General features: G+C 46.3%; 1 protein-coding gene across 3 annotated transcripts in view; it reads right to left on the minus strand.

The window, feature by feature from the left end:
- Positions 1-18,185, minus strand: part of LOC147698064 (interleukin-18 receptor 1-like) — a 477,649-nt gene extending 459,464 nt beyond the window's left edge. For all 3 annotated transcript variants that reach the window (XM_086934734.1, XM_086934735.1, XM_086934733.1), the window contains exon 1: positions 17,991-18,185. In XM_086934734.1, coding sequence (XP_086790860.1) covers positions 17,991-18,048 — 58 coding nt within the window. In that variant the 5' untranslated portion in view covers positions 18,049-18,185. The remainder of the gene's footprint in view (positions 1-17,990) is intronic.
- Positions 18,186-22,635: the final 4,450 nt, after the last annotated feature.

Below are 22,635 nucleotides of genomic sequence, written 5' to 3' on the forward strand. Positions count from 1 at the left end.
CCACATTCAGTCCATCACTTGTTGTTTTTGCAATTGCCGCCCTAAGTGCGCTGGGGATGCCCAGACGTGGGTCCCAGGCACTCCACACCACTTGGAGTCAAGCTAGCCGGGCTGATGAGAGGTGTTACCTCGAAACCGGTCCGGTCCTCGGATGCTTGATTCCGTTCTGGGAAGGACATGGCTTTTGTAGTTCGGACTGGACTGTTCCCATGGGGCAACACGGTCAGAGCTGATTTGCATATCGCCATTGTCTAACCCAGGGTGGTGTGGAGTGCAAAAAAACGATGGATTTGGGCCCAGATCTTTTGACTGGGGGAATGTGTGACATTGATCCACATTCGGTCCATCACTTGTTGTTTTTGCAATTGCCGCCCTAAGTGCGCTGGGGATGCCCAGACGTGGGTCCCAGGCACTCCACACCACTTGGAGTCAAGCTAGCCGGGCTGATGAGAGGTGTTACCTCGAAACCGGTCCGGTCCTCGGATGCTTGATTCCGTTCTGGGAAGGACATGGATTTTGTAGTTCGGACTGGACTGTTCCCATGGGGCAACAGGGTCAGAGCTGATTTGCATATCGCCATTGTCTAACCCAGGGTGGTGTGGAGTGCAAAAAAACGATGGATTTAGGCCCAGATCTTTTGACTGGGGGAATGTGTGACATTGATCCACATTCGGTCCATCACTTGTTGTTTTTGCAATTGCCGCCCTAAGTGCGCTGGGGATGCCCAGACGTGGGTCCCAGGCACTCCACACCACTTGGAGTCAAGCTAGCCGGGCTGATGAGAGGTGTTACCTCGAAACCGGTCCGGTCCTCGGATGCTTGATTCCGTTCTGGGAAGGACATGGCTTTTGTAGTTCGGACTGGACTGTTCCCATGGGGCAACAGGGTCAGAGCTGATTTGCATATCGCCATTGTCTAACCCAGGGTGGTGTGGAGTGCAAAAAAACGATGGATTTGGGCCCAGATCTTTTGACTGGGGGAATGTGTGACATTGATCCACATTCGGTCCATCACTTGTTGTTTTTGCAATTGCCGCCCTAAATGCGCTGGGGATGCCCAGACGTGGGTCCCAGGCACTCCACACCACTTGGAGTCAAGCTAGCCGGGCTGATGAGAGGTGTTACCTCGAAACCGGTCCGGTCCTCGGATGCTTGATTCCGTTCTGGGAAGGACATGGCTTTTGTAGTTCGGAATGGACTGTTCCCATGGGGCAACAGGGTCAGAGCTGATTTGCATATCGCCATTGTCTAACCCAGGGTGGTGTGGAGTGCAAAAAAACGATGGATTTGGGCCCAGATCTTTTGACTGGGGGAATGTGTGACATTGATCCACATTCGGTCCATCACTTCTTGTTTTTGCAATTGCCGCCCTAAGTGCGCTGGGGATGCCCAGACGTGGGTCCCAGGCACTCCACACCACTTGGAGTCAAGCTAGCCGGGCTGATGAGAGGTGTTACCTCGAAACCGGTCCGGTCCTCGGATGCTTGATTCCGTTCTGGGAAGGATATGACTTTTGTAGTTCGGACTGGACTGTTCCCATGGGGCAACAGGGTCAGAGCTGATTTGCATATCGCCATTGTCTAACCCAGGGTGGTGTGGAGTGCAAAAAAACGATGGATTTGGGCCCAGATCTTTTGACTGGGGGAATGTGTGACATTGATCCACATTCGGTCCATCACTTGTTGTTTTTGCAATTGCCGCCCTAAGTGCGCTGGGGATGCCCAGACGTGGGTCCCAGGCACTCCACACCACTTGGAGTCAAGCTAGCCGGGCTGATGAGAGGTGTTACCTCGAAACCGGTCCGGTCCTCGGATGCTTGATTCCGTTCTGGGAAGGACATGGCTTTTGTAGTTTGGACTGGACTGTTCCCATGGGGCAACAGGGTCAGAGCTGATTTGCATATCGCCATTGTCTAACCCAGGGTGGTGTGGAGTGCAAAAAAACGATGGATTTGGGCCCAGATCTTTTGACTGGGGGAATGAGTGACATTGATCCACATTCGGTCCATCACTTGTTGTTTTTGCAATTGCCGCCCTAAGTGCGCTGGGGATGCCCAGACGTGGGTCCCAGGCACTCCACACCACTTGGAGTCAAGCTAGCCGGGCTGATGAGAGGTGTTACCTCGAAACCGGTCCGGTCCTCGGATGCTTGATTCCGTTCTGGGAAGGACATGGCTTTTGTAGTTCGGACTGGACTGTTCCTATGGGGCAACAGGGTCAGAGCTGATTTGCATATTGCCATTGTCTAACCCAGGGTGGTGTGGAGTGCAAAAAAACAATGGATTTGGGCCCAGATGTTTTGACTGGGGGAATGTGTGACATTGATCCACATTCGGTCCATCACTTGTTGTTTTTGCAATTGCCGCCCTAAGTGCGCTGGGGATGCCCAGACGTGGGTCCCAGGCACTCCACACCACTTGGAGTCAAGCTAGCCGGGCTGATGAGAGGTGTTACCTCGAAACCGGTCCGGTCCTCGGATGCTTGATTCCGTTCTGGGAAGGACATGGCTTTTGTAGTTCGGACTGGACTGTTCCCATGGGGCAACAGGGTCAGAGCTGATTTGCATATCGCCATTGTCTAACCCAGGGTGGTGTGGAGTGCAAAAAAACGATGGATTTGGGCCCAGATCTTTTGACTGGGGGAATGTGTGACATTGATCCACATTCGGTCCATCACTTGTTGTTTTTGCAATTGCCGCCCTAAGTGCGCTGGGGATGCCCAGACGTGGGTCCCAGGCACTCCACACCACTTGGAGTCAAGCTAGCCGGGCTGATGAGAGGTGTTACCTCGAAACCGGTCCGGTCCTCGGATGCTTGATTCCGTTCTGGGAAGGACATGGCTTTTGTAGTTTGGACTGGACTGTTCCCATGGGGCAACAGGGTCAGAGCTGATTTGCATATCGCCATTGTCTAACCCAGGGTGGTGTGGAGTGCAAAAAAACGATGGATTTGGGCCCAGATCTTTTGACTGGGGGAATGTGTGACATTGATCCACATTCGGTCCATCACTTGTTGTTTTTGCAATTGCCGCCCTAAGTGCGCTGTGGATGCCCAGACGTGGGTCCCAGGCACTCCACACCACTTGGAGTCAAGCTAGCCGGGCTGATGAGAGGTGTTACCTCGAAACCGGTCCGGTCCTCGGATGCTTGATTCCGTTCTGGGAAGGACATGGCTTTTGTAGTTCGGACTGGACTGTTCCCATGGGGCAACAGGGTCAGAGCTGATTTGCATATCGCCATTGTCTAATCCAGGGTGGTGTGGAGTGCAAAAAAACGATGGATTTGGGCCCAGATCTTTTGACTGGGGGAATGTGTGACATTGATCCACATTCGGTCCATCACTTGTTGTTTTTGCAATTGCCGCCCTAAGTGCGCTGGGGATGCCCAGACGTGGGTCCCAGGCACTCCACACCACTTGGAGTCAACCTAGCCGGGCTGATGAGAGGTGTTACCTCAAAACCGGTCCGGTCCTCGGATGCTTGATTCCGTTCTGGGAAGGACATGGCTTTTGTAGTTCGGACTGGACTGTTCCCATGGGGCAACAGGGTCAGAGCTGATTTGCATATCGCCATTGTCTAACCCAGGGTGGTGTGGAGTGCAAAAAAACGATGGATTTGGGCCCAGATCTTTTGACTGGGGGAATGTGTGACATTGATCCACATTCGGTCCATCACTTGTTGTTTTTGCAATTGCCGCCCTAAGTGCGCTGGGGATGCCCAGACGTGGGTCCCAGGCACTCCACACCACTTGGAGTCAAGCTAGCCGGGCTGATGAGAGGTGTTACCTCGAAACCGGTCCGGTCCTCGGATGCTTGATTCCGTTCTGGGAAGGACATGGCTTTTGTAGTTCGGACTGGACTGTTCCCATGGGGCAACAGGGTCAGAGCTGATTTGCATATCGCCATTGTCTAACCCAGGGTGGTGTGGAGTGCAAAAAAACGATGGATTTGGGCCCAGATCTTTTGACTGGGGGAATGTGTGACATTGATCCACATTCGGTCCATCACTTGTTGTTTTTGCAATTGCCGCCCTAAGTGTGCTGGGGATGCCCAGACGTGGGTCCCAGGCACTCCACACCACTTGGAGTCAAGCTAGCCGGGCTGATGAGAGGTGTTACCTCGAAACCGGTCCGGTCCTCGGATGCTTGATTCCGTTCTGGGAAGGACATGGCTTTTGTAGTTCGGACTGGACTGTTCCCATGGGGCAACAGGGTCAGAGCTGATTTGCATATCGCCATTGTCTAACCCAGGGTGGTGTGGAGTGCAAAAAAACGATGGATTTGGGCCCAGATCTTTTGACTGGGGGAATGTGTGACATTGATCCACATTCGGTCCATCACTTGTTGTTTTTGCAATTGCCGCCCTAAGTGCGCTGGGGATGCCCAGACGTGGGTCCCAGGCACTCCACACCACTTGGAGTCAAGCTAGCCGGGCTGATGAGAGGTGTTACCTCGAAACCGGTCCGGTCCTCGGATGCTTGATTCCGTTCTGGGAAGGACATGGCTTTTATAGTTCGGACTGGACTGTTCCCATGGGGCAACAGGGTCAGAGCTGATTTGCATATCGCCATTGTCTAACCCAGGGTGGTGTGGAGTGCAAAAAAACGATGGATTTGGGCCCAGATCTTTTGACTGGGGGAATGTGTGACATTGATCCACATTCGGTCCATCACTTGTGGTTTTTGCAATTGCCGCCCTAAGTGCGCTGGGGATGCCCAGACGTGGGTCCCAGGCACTCCACACCACTTGGAGTCAAGCTAGCCGGGCTGATGAGAGGTGTTACCTCGAAACCGGTCCGGTCCTCGGATGCTTGATTCCGTTCTGGGAAGGACATGGCTTTTGTAGTTCGGACTGGACTGTTCCCATGGGGCAACAGGGTCAGAGCTGATTTGCATATCGCCATTGTCTAACCCAGGGTGGTGTGGAGTGCAAAAAAACGATGGATTTGGGCCCAGATCTTTTGACTGGGGGAATGTGTGACATTGATCCACATTCGGTCCATCACTTGTTGTTTTTGCAATTGCCGCCCTAAGTGCGCTGGGGATGCCCAGACGTGGGTCCCAGGCACTCCACACCACTTGGAGTCAAGCTAGCCGGGCTGATGAGAGGTGTTACCTCGAAACCGGTCCGGTCCTCGGATGCTTGATTCCGTTCTGGGAAGGACATGGCTTTTGTAGTTCGGACTGGACTGTTCCCATGGGGCAACAGGGTCAGAGCTGATTTGCATATCGCCATTGTCTAACCCAGGGTGGTGTGGAGTGCAAAAAAACGATGGATTTGGGCCCAGATCTTTTGACTGGGGGAATGTGTGACATTGATCCACATTCGGTCCATCACTTGTTGTTTTTGCAATTGCCGCCCTAAGTGCGCTGGGGATGCCCAGACGTGGGTCCCAGGCACTCCACACCACTTGGAGTCAAGCTAGCCAGGCTGATGAGAGGTGTTACCTCGAAACCGGTCCGGTCCTCGGATGCTTGATTCCGTTCTGGGAAGGACATGGCTTTTATAGTTCGGACTGGACTGTTCCCATGGGGCAACAGGGTCAGAGCTGATTTGCATATCGCCGTTGTCTAACCCAGGGTGGTGTGGAGTGCAAAAAAACGATGGATTTGGGACCAGATCTTTTGACTGGGGGAATGTGTGACATTGATCCACATTCGGTCCATCACTTGTGGTTTTTGCAATTGCCGCCCTAAGTGCGCTGGGGATGCCCAGACGTGGGTCCCAGGCACTCCACACCACTTGGAGTCAAGCTAGCCGGGCTGATGAGAGGTGTTACCTCGAAACCGGTCCGGTCCTCGGATGCTTAATTCCGTTCTGGGAAGGACATGGCTTTTGTAGTTCGGACTGGACTGTTCCCATGGGGCAACAGGGTCAGAGCTGATTTGCATATCGCCATTGTCTAACCCAGGGTGGTGTGGAGTGCAAAAAAAAGATGGATTTGGGCCCAGATCTTTTGACTGGGGGAATGTGTGACATTGATCCACATTCGGTCCATCACTTGTTGTTTTTGCAATTGCCGCCCTAAGTGCGCTGTGGATGCCCAGACGTGGGTCCCAGGCACTCCACACCACTTGGAGTCAAGCTAGCCGGGCTGATGAGAGGTGTTACCTCGAAACCGGTCCGGTCCTCGGATGCTTGATTCCGTTCTGGGAAGGACATGGCTTTTGTAGTTCGGACTGGACTGTTCCCATGGGGCAACAGGGTCAGAGCTGATTTGCATATCGCCATTGTCTAATCCAGGGTGGTGTGGAGTGCAAAAAAACGATGGATTTGGGCCCAGATCTTTTGACTGGGGGAATGTGTGACATTGATCCACATTCGGTCCATCACTTGTTGTTTTTGCAATTGCCGCCCTAAGTGCGCTGGGGATGCCCAGACGTGGGTCCCAGGCACTCCACACCACTTGGAGTCAAGCTAGCCGGGCTGATGAGAGGTGTTACCTCGAAACCGGTCCGGTCCTCGGATGCTTGATTCCGTTCTGGGAAGGACATGGCTTTTGTAGTTCGGACTGGACTGTTCCCATGGGGCAACAGGGTCAGAGCTGATTTGCATATCGCCATTGTCTAACCCAGGGTGGTGTGGAGTGCAAAAAAACGATGGATTTGGGCCCAGATCTTTTGACTGGGGGAATGTGTGACATTGATCCACATTCGGTCCATCACTTGTTGTTTTTGCAATTGCCGCCCTAAGTGCGCTGGGGATGCCCAGACGTGGGTCCCAGGCACTCCACACCACTTGGAGTCAAGCTAGCCGGGCTGATGAGAGGTGTTACCTCGAAACCGGTCCGGTCCTCGGATGCTTGATTCCGTTCTGGGAAGGACATGGCTTTTGTAGTTCGGACTGGACTGTTCCCATGGGGCAACAGGGTCAGAGCTGATTTGCATATCGCCATTGTCTAACCCAGGGTGGTGTGGAGTGCAAAAAAACAATGGATTTGGGCCCAGATCTTTTGACTGGGGGAATGTGTGACATTGATCCACATTCGGTCCATCACTTGTTGTTTTTGCAATTGCCGCCCTAAGTGCGCTGGGGATGCCCAGACGTGGGTCCCAGGTACTCCACACCACTTGGAGTCAAGCTAGCCGGGCTGATGAGAGGTGTTACCTCGAAACCGGTCCGGTCCTCGGATGCTCGATTCCGTTCTGGGAAGGACATGGCTTTTATAGTTCGGACTGGACTGTTCCCATGGGGCAACAGGGTCAGAGCTGATTTGCATATCGCCATTGTCTAACCCAGGGTGGTGAGGAGTGCAAAAAAACGATGGATTTGGGCCCAGATCTTTTGACTGGGGGAATGTGTGACATTGATCCACATTCGGTCCATCACTTGTGGTTTTTGCAATTGCCGCCCTAAGTGCGCTGGGGATGCCCAGACGTGGGTCCCAGGCACTCCACACCACTTGGAGTCAAGCTAGCCGGGCTGATGAGAGGTGTTACCTCGAAACCGGTCCGGTCCTCGGATGCTTGATTCCGTTCTGGGAAGGACATGGCTTTTGTAGTTCGGACTGGACTGTTCCCATGGGGCAACAGGGTCAGAGCTGATTTGCATATCGCCATTGTCTAACCCAGGGTGGTGTGGAGTGCAAAAAAACGATGGATTTGGGCCCAGATCTTTTGACTGGGGGAATGTGTGACATTGATCCACATTCGGTCCATCACTTGTTGTTTTTGCAATTGCCGCCCTAAGTGCGCTGGGGATGCCCAGACGTGGGTCCCAGGCACTCCACACCACTTGGAGTCAAGCTAGCCGGGCTGATGAGAGGTGTTACCTCGAAACCGGTCCGGTCCTCGGATGCTTGATTCCGTTCTGGGAAGGACATGGCTTTTGTAGTTCGGACTGGACTGTTCCCATGGGGCAACAGGGTCAGAGCTGATTTGCATATCGCCATTGTCTAACCCAGGGTGGTGTGGAGTGCAAAAAAACGATGGATTTGGGCCCAGATCTTTTGACTGGGGGAATGTGTGACATTGATCCACATTCGGTCCATCACTTGTTGTTTTTGCAATTGCCGCCCTAAGTGCGCTGGGGATGCCCAGACGTGGGTCCCAGGCACTCCACACCACTTGGAGTCAAGCTAGCCGGGCTGATGAGAGGTGTTACCTCGAAACCGGTCCGGTCCTCGGATGCTTAATTCCGTTCTGGGAAGGACATGGCTTTTGTAGTTCGGACTGGACTGTTCCCATGGGGCAACAGGGTCAGAGCTGATTTGCATATCGCCATTGTCTAACCCAGGGTGGTGTGGAGTGGAAAAAAAAAGATGGATTTGGGCCCAGATCTTTTGACTGGGGGAATGTGTGACATTGATCCACATTCGGTCCATCACTTGTTGTTTTTGCTATCTTATTGATAGGGCACATTCCTGACCTTTTGTTCTGGTGCAGGGCAGAGCAGCAATATTCCTTGCAGCGCTGTCCAGCACCCAAACATCATATATGTGGACCAAAGTGTTTTCACTAATTTTAAGACCAGCTATTTATTGGTCTTAAAAAACTGCCTTTAACTGAACTTACCATCAGTTTTGGGGGTTATCGGCGTATGGGAATTTCATTGTATATCGTGAAGTGGCAGCAGCAGTTAGCAGCTGTTTTTTTCACGGGAATGCCTACCTTGCATCTCATTTTCGTTAAGTCCCACTAACAGAAATGGTGATCTTGAAAATTCCATTATACGCTGGAAAAGTGACGCTAACTGCAGTTAGAGGCAACTTGTAAATTAGCTTATAAAAAATCTGCCGTAATGTCAAACAATTTACGCTACGGCAACGTTAAGTTCTTGTAACTATATCCCTTGTGACGTGTTTTGCAATATTTTAGAATGGAGCCCTTTTTGGGTCATAATGGACTCCGTAGAGTTGTGACATAGGTATTAGAGCGCAATGCCATGGAAGCTTGTTTTAACACATTGAGTTCACAGTTAGACGCAACATAATAAAGACGTGTAATACTAAGCTCCATGTGGGGTGTGTTTATTGATGGGTACCCAGGCAGGGAAGACACTACAAATGGCGATGATATTGGGGATAAAGGAACCTGGAGAATGAATGTGCTCTCCCAGAGGGTGTGCCGTGGTCCAAGCAAACTGCTTCTGCATGCCACGTTTGTCACTGTCGATGATCGGAATCACCGTATCATGTACGTGGAGTCAAAGAGCAACACCAATTGCTGTAAAGCATATGAATACAACAGAAGCATTTCAAAGAGTGTACACATTGATGGTCAAGAACCTGATTGTCAAGTCATACATAAAGGTACTATGCTGTGAGGCAAGATAAAGCTGCACATTATATATACATGAGTCCCCTCGCATCCATCGCGCGACAACTCAACCTCAACATCATCTCCTACGCTGATGACACCCAGCTGATCCTCTCCCTCACCAAAGACCCAAACACCGCCAAAACCAATCTACACAAAGGAATGAAAGAAGTAGCAATATGGATGAAAAACAGCCGTCTAAAACTTAACTCAGACAAAATGGAAGTACTCATCCTAGGATCATCCCCCTCTGCCTGGGATGACTCATGGTGGCCTACGGATCTGGGCTCAGCACCCACACCCACAGACCACGCACGTAACCTAGGCTTCATCCTAGACTCCTCACTCTCGATGACCAAGCAAGTCAACGCCGTCTCATCCTCCTGCTTCAATGTACTTCGAATGCTCAAAAAAATCTTCCATTGGATCCCCGCCGAGACAATTAAGACTGTCACCCACGCACTGGTTACGATTCGACTAGACTAAGGAAACACCCTCTACGCCGGAATCACAGCCAAATTACAGAAAAAACTCCAATGCATCCAAAACGCTTCAGCGAGACTCATTTTGGACATCCCTCGCCAAGATCACATTACCGGCCACCTGAAAGACCTCCACTGGCTTCCCGTCAACAAGAGAATAACATTCCGTCTCCTCACCCATGCACACAAGGCCCTCTACAAACTAGGTCCTGAATGCCTCAACACTCGACTATCCTTCTACACACCCACCCGCCAACTAAGATCCTCCAATCAAGGCCTCGCCGCAGTTCCGCGAATCCAAAGATCCACCAAGGGAGGTAGATCCTTCTCCTACTTGGCAGCCAAGACCTGGAACTCACTCCCCACTCACCTCCGCCTTACACAGAACCACACCTCCTTCAGAAAAGAACTTAAAACATGGCTATTCGATAAATAATGAACACCCTCCCCAAGCGCCTTGAGACCCTCTGGGTGAGTAGTGCGCTATATAAATTCCTGAACTTGAACTTGAACCTACAAAATAACCATGCGTGAAGAAAGGCTTCAAGGTGGAGATGAACCAGGTGTTACCAAAGCAAACTGACATGTAGACAACAAGAAGAATGACTTACTGAATGCCCTGAAGAGAGTACTCATACCACTGCACTCTGTAAGGGTGGCTCAAGGAGAAGTGTAGTGCTTATGGAGTAATCTATACCTGAAGCGTCTCACTCACAAAAGTGCTGAGTGAGGCTCAGAACAACTTCACAGGTCTTTGGAAAATAAGGAGCCAAGAGCAACTTTCAGAATAGTGAAAGTTTTCAGATCGCTGTGAAGAAAGCCAAGTTTCCAGCTACCGTTAAATATGAGGACGAGGCCAGCACATCACAAGGTCTCACAGATGAGTTGCCTAAGGCAAGTCACAAGGATCCACCTGCAGTGCCATTTAGTTCCACACTGGTCTACAACACTGCTGGGTTCCTGAAACTGCCCCCACCTTCCGATACTGCCAAATAGCATATTAATTCGCAACAGATGTTCTGCGTGGATAGAGACATTTGATGATTTTATTGATGCACTTGAAGAGACTAATAAAATGATTATTAGGTATTCTAAAAAATCTGGCTGGTGATGGTGTGAAAGAATCCATGATGAAAATGATGCAGACTGATGAAGAAACTACATAATGTAAGATTAAAGAAATGCTGAATCTAAAGTGCAATCCAGTACTAAATGTGTACTACTAAAGATGCATTTTCAGTCAGGAGCACCAAAAGGTTGGGGAAACCCCTGAGGAATTTTTGGAGAGACTTGATATGCTCATCAAACAGTATACGTTCACTCAATTTAATGTTGAGGAAGCTATGCAATTTAGAGTTATTAATGGATGCTTGTCAGATTCATTCAGAAAATGAATGCTGAGAGAAACCTTTAGTATGGGGCCAGTGTTGATGGCTACCAGAGCTGAAGAGTGTGCTGAAAGACAAGCCACTGAAATGGATAAAGAAGTTGCCCAAAGTGAATCAGTAATGAGCATTAAAAATAAGCGAAAACAAAATACTGAAGGAAATAAATTGTATTAGAACATTGGAATGTTGGGAGCTCCATTGAAAACAATGGAGTGCTCCGGGCTTATAATGGCTGGTATAAGCCTGGAGCTCCAACATTCCAATGTTTCTTTGTTCACAGCTCTAGCTGTGAACAAATGCTTCAGGGAACCTGAGGGATTCCAATCCCCTCACGCTCGCATAAGGCTTTGTTTTTTTTTGTTTGAACATTGTACCCTCTAGTGGCAGAATGTTCTAATAGCCTTATAGCCCTTCGTAGCTGGGCTATACCGGCTATTAAAGTCCCTCTCCCTAAACGCTGGAGAGCGCCTTTAATAGCCGGTATAGCCCTCTACGGCGGGCTATAAGGCTATATTCTACAAGTAAAAAGAATTTATATTTTAGATGTAGATTTTTGTTTCCCCATGAAGGTAGATGACCTGCCAATGGACAGATATGTAAAGGTTGTGGAAAAGACAGCCATTTTGTGACAGTTTGTAAAGCAAAAGAAAAAGCAAGTGCATCACGGACGCAAATACAAAATGACTAATAGAACATTCAAGATTCAAGGCTCGATACATTCTTACAAAGCCAAGCAGCGACATCAATTGAGGCAAATTAACACTGAACGAAGTCGATCGTCATCTATTTCATCGTCAAACAGTTTGTCTGCCTCAGTATCCAGGGAAAGTGGGGAAAATGGTGCGCCATGTCATTCTTTACTTCAGAGAAAATAGTGCATGTCGGACTAGCCTCATGCGAGGAAAAATGTCAGTCAAAGAAAAGTCAGCTTGCCAAAGAACCAAAGTAATACAAACAGTGTCCGAAAGTAACACATAAAATAAATGACTGCTCGATACCTTTCATCATCGACTTTGGTGAATCAATGAATATAATGCCGGAAGAGAAATATCATGAAGTATCTCCATTACTTGAACTTACACCTTCGAAAACAAAAGTGTATACTTGGGCTGCACCAATTCCTATCAAATGTTAAGGTTCATTTATAGCAACATTGAAACAAGAAAACAAAGGTGCAAGCACACATCTATGTGCTCCAAGGAACATCAGCAAATGCCTATCTGCTTAGTTTCAGTACAGCTGCTGATATGGGACTAATTTCTGTGAATTATAACCTGAATGCTCACCATGAAATAGTAAGTCAATTTGCTTCATTGTTTAATGATTTTGATAAGCTAAAGTCTATGAAAGTAAAGTTAAGCATTAATGACAGTGTACAACTTGTTGCTCAGAGACATAGACACATTGCTTTTCTTTCTCAAGAAGCAGGTGAAAAAGAACTTGAATCATTAAACATGACATTATTAAGTGTTCAACGGGTCCGACGCCATGGCTTTCTCCCATAGAGGTGGTTCCCAAAACAAACACTGAAGGAGTTGTACGCACATGAGTTGATAAAAACCAAGCAAACAAGGCAATTGAAGGAGAACAATATCCAGGCCCACTTATTGCTGACATGATAACGCAACTAAATGGTACTAAGGTTTTCCCTCACCTTAATTTAAATAAAGGTTGTCATAATTTAGAACTTGAAGAAGATTGCAGGTGTATTACAACGTTTTCTACACACATAGGTCTGTTTCGATATAAAAGACTCAGTTCTGGTGTGTCATTAGCTGCAGAACTTCTCCAAGACGTCATTCAACTTGTCATACCTCTGGTTGTGAATGCATTCAACTATAACGATGACATAATAATTTTTGGACCTACACAAAAAGAGCATGATAAAGCTCTCACTCAAGTATGTTGATTACTGTCTGATGCAGGAATGACTTCGATGAAGACAAATGTGAGCACCACAAGACAAAATTTTCTTTGGCCATATATTTTCTGATGGAGGTAGGACCACCGATCCTGCTAAAGCCCAAGGTCTGTCTAATGCTGATTTCCCACAAGATGTTTCTATGATACAGTAATTTCTGTACATGGCCAGGTACTGTTCAAGATACATATCAGACTTTGCAACCATAAGCGCTCCTTTATGACAGTTAACAAAGAAAAATGTTTCATTCAAGTGGTAACAGGAATATGGGGAAGGTTCAAGAAAATCATACAAGCCACTAAAACTGCTACTAAATTGGCCAATTTCAATCTAAAGCTTCACAACCGCAGTTTGTTGTTGTTGCTAGCCCTATTGGGTTATGCATTTTCTAGCACAGCACAACGGACACCCATATACTCGAAGGCATATTGTGGTCTATGCCAGTAGACCTTTTTCCAAACCGAACTTGCTTTCTCTCAACCCGAAAAAGAAAGTATATGGTCAAGGTCCTCCATCCAAGATGGATGAAGCCTACATGAATTTAATTGTAATGTCAAATATGCCAGCAGCCACATCCTTAACCCAGATCATCACTGCCATGAGCCATGATAGTGGCATTCTGAAGTTGAAAGATATAATTGCATATCAGTCTTGGAACCAAGATGATTGACCTCTTATCAGTGATGGTGAATACCAAAAGTACAAAAACTTTTAAGTTGAACTGTCTATAACTTAGGAAGGAGTTATACTGCAAAGATTGAGGATCCTAATTTTGGAGAGTTCAAGACAGAAGATAATCAAAGAGCCTTTGGTAAGACATTGTGATATTGTTGCCACGAAAATAGCTATTTAGATGAGAGGATTGAAAAGGACCTCTATGCCTGTCATCTATGTAATTGCCTTTCTACAACTCATGAGCGAATAATTGAGAGGCCGGACGGCAGTTTTGCAACATTGGGCCTTACAGTTATTTTGAAGTCTTACAGTGGCTTGCCGCTCAACAGTAGAGAATTCAAGGATTTTCTGGAGCATCTGAGCGTAACGCACCAGAACAGTAGACCTATGTGGCCACCGGCCAATGGTCTCGTTCAGTGTTTTATGAGTATGCTAAAGAAAGCAGTACAGCATGCAACTCTTGAGAGGCTCGGTTTGCAAACTGTTTTCAATTCCATTTCCACCCTACAAGCCTATTGTTCAACATTTCACTTGACCGCGGGTGAAAGTCCTGCAACTGATTTTCAGGAGAGCAATGACAACCAAGTTACCTCAATGGACCAATAAAAGAGAAGGAGGTGATAATATAGCTCAAATGCTGGACTTGGTAAATATCGAAAAAATTCAAGCCTATGCTGACAAGAGGCAACATGCAAAGAACATTGAATTTAAGACAGGATCTAGTGATTGCATGCCAACTGCGTAGGAGAAAATCTGATGCTTAATATCATACTGCACCTCTCCCCACTCTGTCCACCAAGGGATATATGGTGACTGCCCAGCATCCTGGGAAGTGTGTTGCCAGAGACTCTTCTCACTTTCAGCATTTGATTCCTCAATCTTCTGATTCAGATGATGAGAGAAAGACTGAACTTGAGCCACCATCGACTGCTGTTACTTCTTCACTGTCTTCGAAGATCTCCGACAGTGAAGATGACAGTTTCTAGTAACCAGATCGGGCTGAGTAATTAATGTGCTAAGAAGGTTGATTGAAGAAATGTGATTGATATATATATTTGGTGATTTGTACATTTTTTTTATTTTTTATCTAACAGAGGGGAGATGTAGTATCTTGCGATTTTAGAACAGACTAAAGGGTCTGTGACGTAGGTATCAGAGCGCAATGCCATTAAAGCCTATTTTAGAATATTGAGTTCGCAGTTATACACAGCAGAATAAAGACGTGAAATATGAAGTGTGGCATGGTTATTGGTGGGTGCCCAGGCTAGGAAGACGCTACAACTTGTCAATTTCCTTCTATCCTTTTGTGATAATATTCTTTATCACATTATGAAGAAACACACTATTAACTCTCATAGAAATATATTTCAAATGAAATTCTTCCATTTCTTGTTAAGGCTGACATTGGAACTTAAACATTTCTATGAAATGCTCTAGAAGTTATAGGAGCTGTTGTCCCAAAATATTTTTCCCTTTGAGATCCTCCTCTGAATCCTTTAAGGCATAATTCACAACACGTTTATCAGCATTTACAAGTCTGATTTTGACATAAGATTACTTCCTTCAGGTCTGATTCCAGCTCAGTATTATGCTACTTCTTTGCACACTTCCTGTGCGTCATTGTGTCACCCACCCCAAGCTAGAACAATGGAGCATTTATACATGCTATTACAAAATTGAACAGAACTCTTCTCTCATTTTGAGAGAGCCCCTTTGCAAGTCATCGTTTTAATCTATGTACTTGCTCACTCAGCATCCACACAATGCTCAAAGCAACACTGTAGAGAATCCCTGCCCCAGCAGATCAGCACATGCGTGGTGTTGCAGGGAGATTTCACATTGCACGGCTACCCTGGAAATAGTTGCTGTGCTAGAGGACACCAATGCAAATATACACACTAGGTAACAGTACAGGAGGAAGACAAGGGCGGTCTCTGACCCTTTTATTATATAACTTTTGGCCACGCATAGGCATGCATCGAAGGTGTTGATGGACTTTCCTTCTCGTTGGCAGGCTTGGTGGAGATTGAAGCGCTCAAAGTACGGGTTTAATTGTGGATCAAAAGGCATGTTGAGGGCTCATACTGTTGCATCATAGTCATTTGATGCACCAGTTTAGGAATGGTGCTCGAATAACTTATACATGTCTTCATCTGCAGCGGAATGGAGTAGCAGCGAGAGTTTAACAGCTCCATTGTTCTCTCGGTGGCAATGAAATAGTTGTCTAGCCTTCCTAGCCATGTTTTCCAGTGGGTGAGGCTGTAGCGGGCTCCCCTAGCTCACTAAAGGATTTTTAAAACAATGTTACACTCTATGAAAAAACAAATCAGACTGATTTAACTTACTATGACAAAAGAAACAACTAATCTCTTCATGCAGGTCGTTATTTAGACAGGTCGTTGTTTAGACTAGGTAGTTGTAAATGAAGTAGTGGTTGAGGAATCATGGTTCAGGCCCCTCATTGTTAAAGAGTAGTGGTAAAGGGCGTTTCCCATCCACTAGTGTATGCTGCTGCGGATGCTGTCCCTATTTTTGTCCTTGTGGAGGCACTGCATTTGACTCTTCAGCCATGATTGGGCGGTGCTTCTAGTAGGAGTCCCCACTCGCTGGGGTATAATCCGGACTTGTACTCACCACGCTTTGTGGAGTGTCATGCTCCCTTTACAATTTTTTTTCTGTACTTCCCTTCAACCAGGCAGCTGTTCTGCTGTCTCCTCTTGCTAACTGTTGACGTCCATTATATCCCCTTTTGTCCTTCAGGTGGGGGCAGGGTGCTGGCCATGGACTGTTCATCTGCCCTGCTGGGATCATTCTTCAGTTGAGGAATCAAAATCCTTCCACCTATGTTCAAAGTGAAATCGGTGTACTCTTTGCTCACAGTAAGCATGGTGCGGCCCAATGACACCTGACCGGCATGGCACAGGCAGGAGGCCTCTTTGGCCATGATTAGGGATGGTGCCACCAGTATTTGTATCATGAGACGTGCAGAGTTTGTTGCTCTGATCAGCAGTGGCCTCATCAGCAGTGCCAAGGGAACCCTGCAAGCTGTTGGGTGTGGTGGCTGTATATAGGGGTGGGGCCGCAGCTGCACCATCGCACGGGTGAGGGTCACTACAGCGGAGTGCCGTCGGAATGTCCTTACTTGGTGTGGCAAAAAGCACGCAGTCACGACCCTTGTCGCCAATGTTGCAGGGAACCTTCTCCTTGCATGTCTACCCTGGCAACAGTTGCTTCGCTAGTGGACACCAATGCACATAGACACACACACACACTAGGTAACAATAGAGGCGGAAGCCCCCATGCAGTCTCCGAACTTTATATTAAATAGCCTCTGGACACTCTTGGCCAGAGGACGTACAAAGCGCACATCCGGGGCGTTGAGCCACTGCAGTAGGGTCCTGTTGGCTTGCTACAAGTAGAGAACTAATTTATCACTGCTGTTCCAGACTGCTGCAGGCTAAGGTACCAGGGTGTAAGGAAAGAGTCATTTATATATGAAATGAAAGATAAGTCTTTAACATGACTTTCTCAAAGACGGGTTGCCCACAACAGTGAAACCAGAAAGAAGCCTCAGGGAGGTAGGAGGGGTTTATACTGAGGGGGCGGGGTGTAGAAAGTGAAGAGAAATATTCTCTTCACATGTGAAGCTTGAGGAAGGAGCTGTCTAGGTGGCAGGAGCACCTAATGTGTTAGTACAGGGACTAGGAGCACTGGCGAGGGGGTAATGTGGGCTCTCTATTTCTATGCACAAACGTCTTCATCAATGGAAACATAAACAGCATGACTTCTAATTGACGAAAACCATCTTAAGGACAATGGAAGATTCACAATTGGGAATCGATAGACATGTTATTGTTCTCCTTTTCATTCACTAATACCCTAAAATAATGTCACACACTAAACCAAGATTCTCGACAATGCACTACATTGGATATTTACAGACCAGGCAAAAATATACATGTCTTAACTCAATATCTGACTTCTTTGTATATTTATTGTCTTATACACAAAAATCCCCACCCGAAATTGTTTTAAGAGCAATGTACAATCATCAAAAGGACCATAATGGCATTGATTAGAAATAAAGTGGACACAGCATGCAAAGCTAGTCATGCAGTCTGCAGAAGGCTGGGCTAAAACAGCATACACAAGATGAAAGCAACGAAGGCCAAACTAGTCACGGTTGCCAATGAAAGGAAGAACTGTCTGCGAATTCTGATAACACAACACAAAACAGCACAAACAACCTTCAATTTACCCGCAAAACCACTCACCTACTAAGAAGTCTTTTAGAAAGAGAAGAAAAACGACTGTCGGACTCCCCCAGTTCATTTTGTTCTGCCGCTGACTTTGTATTAAAAAAGGCGAGTTTATGAAGAGGAACCGAAATTATTCCCACCGGTAAAATGAGTTTAGAAGCCAAACAAAAGTTAGGTTGCCTGTTTCATTCTGTTCCCAAGTAAACAAGGAGCTCGTGCAGTCACAGTACTGAAGTATGTGCCAACAGTGGGCGTGGAATCATATGTGAAAGGAAGAGTGCAGGGATGACTAAGGCTTGTTGGATGGAAACGTGCCAACAATTACTTCACAATGAGAAGTAAATGAGCTGCGCATCCGTTTCATTTTAGTGTGCGAGGTGCCTTAAGTTATCACGCAACTTGGAATTTCTCTGAGTTTTAATGAATGAGTGTTAGACAGAACAAGTCGGGACCACTAAGAGGCAATCCCAGCTCACTATTTCCGAAGATTAGTCACGCAAAAAACATAAGGAAATGCCCCACGGCACTGTGCCTGCGCGCTACAATTTAGACCGATCCCAGATAAATACAAAGGTTGATGAGCTTAAAAGCGCGTTTTCAAAAAACAAGGTGTGTCCCTGAAAAGTGTGCAACATATTGGTCCCTAAATAGTGTCAGGCAGTAGCTAGCAAAGAACAAGTGCTTTACTGTGATATATAATTAAAAAAAGCAAAAATAATTCAGCGTATTAATTGTGTGGATAAAAAGGGCAAGGGAACCTCAGAACACGCCATAATAGAAATGGGTTTTTAATGCTTGCTCACTTATAAGTAAGTTAAATGGTGCGACAGGGTCTGTGCTTTAAAAGCAAACAGAAACACCCTACTGCAAAGTCTGATGCTTCTGGTGGTTTAGCACTTTTAACAAAATACAGGAATGCTGCAACAAGTTGTAACACGGGCTCCTAATTGTCTACGTAGGTTTCACGCCCAACCGGGTTGCACCACTTGCATATTTTTCAAATCAATGGTGCAGTTTTTTTTCTGAGCCATATTACCGTTCCCTCCATTTCCTTGACGTAAACCGCAGAATTTCGCAATTCATTGCCAGTACTTCGGTTACAATAGCAAGAAAAACTGGATTTTGATTAGAGCTCGAAGCCCCGAGGGTTCCCAGCAGAACGTGGCGTTCATAAGGAGTAACTGCCATCGGATAGAAGGCACGGCCGGGAAGAGGGTGTAGGAATCGTGGGCACAGGGGAAAGGAGACCAACATCCATTGGCCTTATATGGCTCTGTACCCCCTTTCCCCACCTACCCCCCTTCCCCTGCCGCTTGGACTGAGCTGGAGATGGGGCCTCAAGAAAGTCTCCATCAAAGTATTTCGCATTTCATCTTTAGGTGATGTGCATAAAAACGGAAGGCAACTGTGTTAAAGTAATTGATGGGAAATGCATTTTTTATGTTAGGAAAAGGCAATTGGTTACTGAGATCACTGCAGATGTGTGTGTGTGTGTGTGTAAGCAGTCACAGAATTGAATCTTAGTCGGTGCACTGGGGAATAGTGATGTGTGTATTTCTAGCGCTGCGAGGTCCCATCCTGTGACTGAAAGCACTATCAATATGCAAGTCATTACTTAAAAAATGTATTACCTCCCTTCGCCATGAAGCCACAAATTACTCCATCAATTAAAGTCATATGCTGCCTCCTAAGCTGTCTGATTTGCGGAATAACCGTTTGTACACATTTGCATTTCTTTCAGGTAGCAGACACCCTTGTGAGGAGGGTTGTCTCTTCTTTCTCTGCCTGCCTCTCCCTTGGCTTCACAGATCAGGAGAGCCCACACTTCCCCTTTCAACCAGAGGCACCTAAAGGTTAGCATTATCTGTTTTGGAAATTAAAAAATAGTGGAAGTGTCTTTCCCATAGATCCTGCCCATTTCAACCACTGAGGTAATCTAAAAGCAATTTCAGGTAGAGATGGTATTGTTTGTTTTTTCATTGCTCCTCGTGCTTCCTTGTATCCTTGTTCCTGGCTATATTATTCCGCAATGATTTATACATTTTTTAAGGAAACATTTCTAAAATGTTATAAGTCTGAAAACATCTGGTGATACACTTTCAAATCAATATTGCTCTGTGCTGATTTTCAAATGGTCAAAACATAAGACATTCATACTGGTTATGTAGCCAGGATCAAGTATTATAAATATTGGCCCCTAGTCTGCTGAAATAAAAAACAGCAAAAGAAAAATGGTGACCGGGTTCAATTTTTTGTAAAGCCAAATTACATACAAGCATTACATAGACCAGCTATTCTACATAACTTAAGGGAATCCACAAAATCCACTTCTTGCAGATCTCCCTTCTAGCCAACCCCAACAAGTTAAATAACAACAAGACCTGCTTCCTCGTGGGAGCAGGTTCAGAGTCAGACCCTGCTCCTGGATACCAAAGAATACAAATGGAAGGCTTATCACAACCTTTCATTGCAGTGTGTCATTCAATACCTTACCCTCCTCTTGCTTACAAAGGTGCATATTGGGACACTGTAGAACCATGTGAATATCATCTGCCTTCCTAAATCCTCATTTTTGACATTTCCTAGTTGCGAGATTCACCAGCTTCGATAGTCTGAGAGGCATCCAGAAGGCTCTGTGTAAAGCGTTCAAATGGTTCCTTCATAAAAAAGCTGATTTAACTGTACATGCAGTGATGCTTGTCACTTATCCTGTAAATCCAGCCCTTGCAAGTCACATCTCCAAAGTTCTTCAGTGAGTTCCAAGGTTCCATCCACAGCACCCAGCAACAGCCAGTATGAGAATGCCACTTCTTTCTTCCTAGGAAAAGTGTCTTGGATCTGTTTCTCAAAAGAAGTCTGATTCCCGCACTTGTCTCTGCATTGTGTGCCTTATTAGTCAGCAGATAGTATTTGTAACTGGACAGTTTGCCATCTGTTATTGAGATGATGGTCTCTCAGGATCGTAATTTCCCATCCTACAGTAACTGGTCCCATTTGTTGAACAGTGCCATTTTCAGGGGCTCTGTTATCTGGTCTCTCATACAGTCTGGTGTTCGGGAAGAGTTCCCAATTGGTGAGGGTCTTGTTTAATCTCTCAACAAGCCTATTGGTCTGGAGTAACCCCTGCTCACCCCCTTGGTAGCTTGGCACAAGCAGCCAGGCTTATCTCAGAGGCAGTGTGTAACACATTTGCATATACCCAACAGTAATGCAGTGAAAACACTACAAAAGGACACTATTAGAAGAAGAATAGAGGCTCCACAAAGTAAGTAAACGTATGTTCTTTATTCTCTGGTTCTCTAGCACCAACGGACAAACTGAGTGCCCAACATTCTAAGATGAGTTCGCTGTGAACATTCTAAAAGGGCAATACCAAGGGAAGAGCAGAGAGGGAAAAAGGGGTAGGAGAGGAAAAGCAAGGTAGGGACTACTTAATATAAACTATATTACAACACATCTCCCTTACAAGGAAAGCAAAGGAACAAGAAGAACATAATAGTAAATTTGCAGTACAAGAAATTACATTTCATAGTCTTTTTGCCAGCAAGGAGGATGGCGACTCCTGACATCTTTGGGTGGTCTGACAAGAGGTAAAGTGTCCTCAGATTCTTCGGGACTGTTGCTATCAGAAAGGAATACCTTGGGGCAATTCGCTAATTTGTACCTGCTCCAAGTACTTCCATCTTCCAGTAGTATCAAGTTTTTGTTAACATTTTTTATCCTCAAAGATTTGGAGAAAGACGAGGTCTTAGAAAGAGTCACATAAGGTCTTTTGATTACCACTCATTAACAAATGTGCTACTCTGTGTTCTTGGTTCTCCATTTACAATCATATTTGGATTTGTACTCAGATTGGTTGTCAGCAACTTTGTCCGAAATAGCTGATCTGTCAACCCAAACTGGACACCCCCCATTAAGCCAATTAAACCCAGGATTCCTTCCCTTGGGAGATGTAAAAGGTGAGATTCCTGAAATGCTATTGGGGGTGGTATGGTAAGACCATAACATCTTCTTTATCGCTTCTTCTACTGGTTCTTTGGAGAAACAAGCCAATTAAATGGTGTCTTTTATCATTCTATTGGTCCTTTCATCTAATCCATTGGCTTTGGGACAGTAGAGGAGAGATTTTATATAAGTGATGGACAACGTGTTAAAAAAATGTCTCATGTCTTCAGAAGTGAATTGGACAACATTGTGAGTGACAATGGCGTGAGGAATCCCTTCAATAAAAAACGTGTCCTTGAGGAACGCTATAGGAGTGGCAGTGGTGATGGAAGTGACAAATTTCGTGCAAATCCAGTGTGAATGATAGTCAATAAGTACGATCATGAATCTCTGCTGTGGATTTAGAGTATTGAGTGGACCTATAATATCAAGTCCTAACTTGTCCCATGGTTTTGAAGGAACAGGAACGGGGAGGAGAGGAGCTTTGTGTATGACTTTGGTTTCATCACTTGACCCACAAGCAAAGCAATCCTTTACCACTTTTTCTGCTAAAGAATCCATGTTGGGAAACCAGCCATTTTCCCTGATCTTGCTTTTGGTTAAATTTCAGCCAGGATGGCCTTTATGAGCAATTTGAATAATGCGTTCATACATGCTCTTAGGTGGTAGGATTCTACTACATCTATGTATGATTTCACCAATTAAGGATAGTTTG

The sequence above is a fragment of the Lissotriton vulgaris genome, chromosome 8 (assembly GCF_964263255.1).
Source record: "Lissotriton vulgaris chromosome 8, aLisVul1.2, whole genome shotgun sequence".
NCBI classification, from domain to species: domain Eukaryota; kingdom Metazoa; phylum Chordata; class Amphibia; order Caudata; family Salamandridae; genus Lissotriton; species Lissotriton vulgaris.